Raw genomic sequence first — 2,756 nt, forward strand, 5'->3', positions numbered from 1 at the left:
TTTTCTTTTTTCTTAAGAGGCAGAATCATTTGGTTGTAGTTCAGCCCCCGTGGCCTGGAGTCCAGTTGCTTGATGTCACATGTCAGATTAGATGATGTTGTTGTTGTTGTTGTGTTGCTGCTCTTCTTGTCTGTATCTCTCTGTGTGTGTATCCGTGTTGACACAATTATTGCTCACACACGTCAACTCAGTCAAACTCGACAAGACAGACGAGATCAGCTTTTAGATTTGTGGGGTGAAACGTGCAGTCGTACATTCGGCCTCTAAGGGGCACTATTGGATTTATTGGCCGTATGGAAGGAAATGAGAGGATAGCACAAAGCAAATTCATAAGAACAATTTATGCACTAAAATAAACCATGCTCACTTGAACTTTCAGAAGAACAAACACCCCTACGTCCAAACGATATATATTTTTACAGTTTTTTTTTTTAAAGCATGCCTCACACACAAGTATGCGTCTTTCCTTTAACGCCGTCCACAAATAAAAAATGGTTGCTTTGGAGAATGCTCTGTGCTTGGTTAAATGTAAATTACAGAAAACCTCCACACGAAATTGCTTTGTTTTTAGGACGAGATTACCCCACGATAGCGGCCAAGCAGTCTTTTCAATGGCACAAGGCAAAGGTCAGATGAAATGAAACTCCTCCCCTCACTCCTACAGAGTCGGTTGACGCCAAGATGGTGCCAAAGCACTGTTTGGAGAAACATCAATGAATACTTGTGACGAGTGAGGCAAAACTACGCGTGATGCTATTCGTGCAGCAGTTTACTGGAGAGATTCCATTGCATCCTTGGCCAAAAGTGGCCTAATAGTGGATATTTATTTTTAATTTTTTTCCTGAGTAAGACAGACTCTACTAGTGGCTGAATTGTCTTACTAGTGAGGAATAGGCGCAATACTAGTTCATTGCACATGGAAAAATGCTGAAACTACTACTACAACTACTACTATTTCTTTGTGTGTATTTTCCAGCAGTCTGGATGGATGCCCTGAAGCACCATGCTGCCTCTTCACAGGTCAGTTTTGGTATGCCAACAAACATTTGGTTGTGTGTCTTGTTGATTGTTAAAAAAAAAAAAAAAAAAATCGGAACGAGTGCTCCTCGCTCAAGTTTTGTAATTTTGGGGTATTTTTTTTTTACAACTTGAAGCACATTCGAGAAAAAAAAAACATACATCATGAACATTATCTTGCCATCAAAAGAGTGCAACTGGCAACAACGGCAGCTCGTTTTTTTTTTTTTTTTCTTTTGAGTGGACGTCAGCAACACGGAACATGCAAACGATTGACAAGAAGTCATGAACGTGGAAGAACCGATTCTCCTTTTCCAGTTTATTGAGCTGTCAACAGCGCGTGCTGTGACAAGCTCAATCGATTCAAAATCCAATGTTGCACAATGTCTCTTTGAAGATCCTCGGAGCGTTGCGGCAGTGCGAGCGAGACGCGCGCGCGGTTTTATCTGATCAACATAACTGGTCCGGCTTAATGGGATACACAAATCCTCCATCTCGCTAAATGTTCTTATTTCCTGCACGGTTTCACGGCAAACAGAAAAAAAGAGCCGTAAGAGCCGCGATTCCCCACTTCCGTGACTTTCGAAATAAACAGGTGTGGCGAGGGAAACGATCCAATTTCATTGTAAGAATATATATCTTTGCACATCTATCTTATGCCAGCGACGCGGAGTGTCAGGAAGCACGATGACATTTTGTTCCAGCAGATGGCAGAAGGTATAATTAATTTGCGTAGCCCTGACTGCGTTGCCTTTCACATTTTCCTATTTTATGAGTAAATTGAGCCAGGGTAGTCGTTGGCGACAACCCAACTGCTTGTCCTGCTGTGTGTTCCCTTGTAAACGCGTTTTTAATCCCCTCTATCTGCAAATAGGCAACTTTCGGACCACCCAAATTCACAGAAAGCAACAATGGATCGACTTATAAAAAGCAGCTTTGTGCAGGTTGTGGTGACCAGGCCTCTCATGATGTGTGTCTCAACTTGCTTTTCTCTGACAGAGGCCTTTTTGCTTTCATGAATGATGAAGTCATTGGTGAAGCCGGTGACAATCGTGTAGAAATCCTTCTTTCTTGCCGCCGCGGTGTGTTGTCATCGGTCGGACGCACGGTCCTGAGGGGGCGCGTTTGAGGGCTACGCTTCATTCCTGCGCAGTGGAGCCGGGCAGCTCGTTGGTCAGCGTGTGCCAGCGTTCCACCTTCTTGCCCTTGTTCTTCAGGCAGTCGATCCAGTGCTGTAGGGTGTCGCCCTGTGAGTGGCACCCTAAAGAGACGCCCCCTGGCCGTCACAGAGACACCGGATGAGGTAAAGAAACGGAATTTGCATTTCTTCCCAGGTGCTCCTAAACAGCAATATGCACATCTCACAGGGACAACATCTGAAAACAAACCCTCCAGACCAGAGTATTCTCTATCGCTGCATTCGACGAAGGTGGGAAGACTGAATTTTCCGACTTCGGAGTATGAAAATTGCACCAGAACGCCCCAACCGCCTGACTTCACTGAGACGTCACTCGACAGTGGTGACTGACCCCTAATTAAAGAGACGGTGAGTGGCAAAACACAATTTACAAGATTCTAATAATCTGACATTGTTTATTATTAAGTTAGAGTTAACCGATACGTGATTAGCACTGACTCCGTGAAGATAAATTATTATTATTATTATTATTATTGTGCCTTTTTCTTTTTTTTTTTTTTCTTTTTTTTTTTTTTTTAAATAAATGAAGACATTTACCAGG

The 2,756-nt window shown here is 43.1% G+C and overlaps 1 protein-coding gene across 2 annotated transcripts in view; it reads right to left on the reverse strand.

The window, feature by feature from the left end:
* Positions 1-833: 833 nt before the first annotated feature.
* The window catches only part of LOC109525019 (double C2-like domain-containing protein alpha), a 19,615-nt gene continuing 17,692 nt past the window's right edge, over positions 834-2,756 (reverse strand). For both annotated transcript variants that reach the window (XM_019885278.1, XM_019885361.1), the window contains exon 11: positions 834-2,293. In XM_019885278.1, coding sequence (XP_019740837.1) covers positions 2,157-2,293 — 137 coding nt within the window. In that variant the 3' untranslated portion in view covers positions 834-2,156. The remainder of the gene's footprint in view (positions 2,294-2,756) is intronic.

The sequence above is a fragment of the Hippocampus comes genome, unplaced genomic scaffold (assembly GCF_001891065.2).
Source record: "Hippocampus comes isolate QL1 unplaced genomic scaffold, H_comes_QL1_v1.1 scaffold330, whole genome shotgun sequence".
Taxonomy (NCBI): domain Eukaryota; kingdom Metazoa; phylum Chordata; class Actinopteri; order Syngnathiformes; family Syngnathidae; genus Hippocampus; species Hippocampus comes.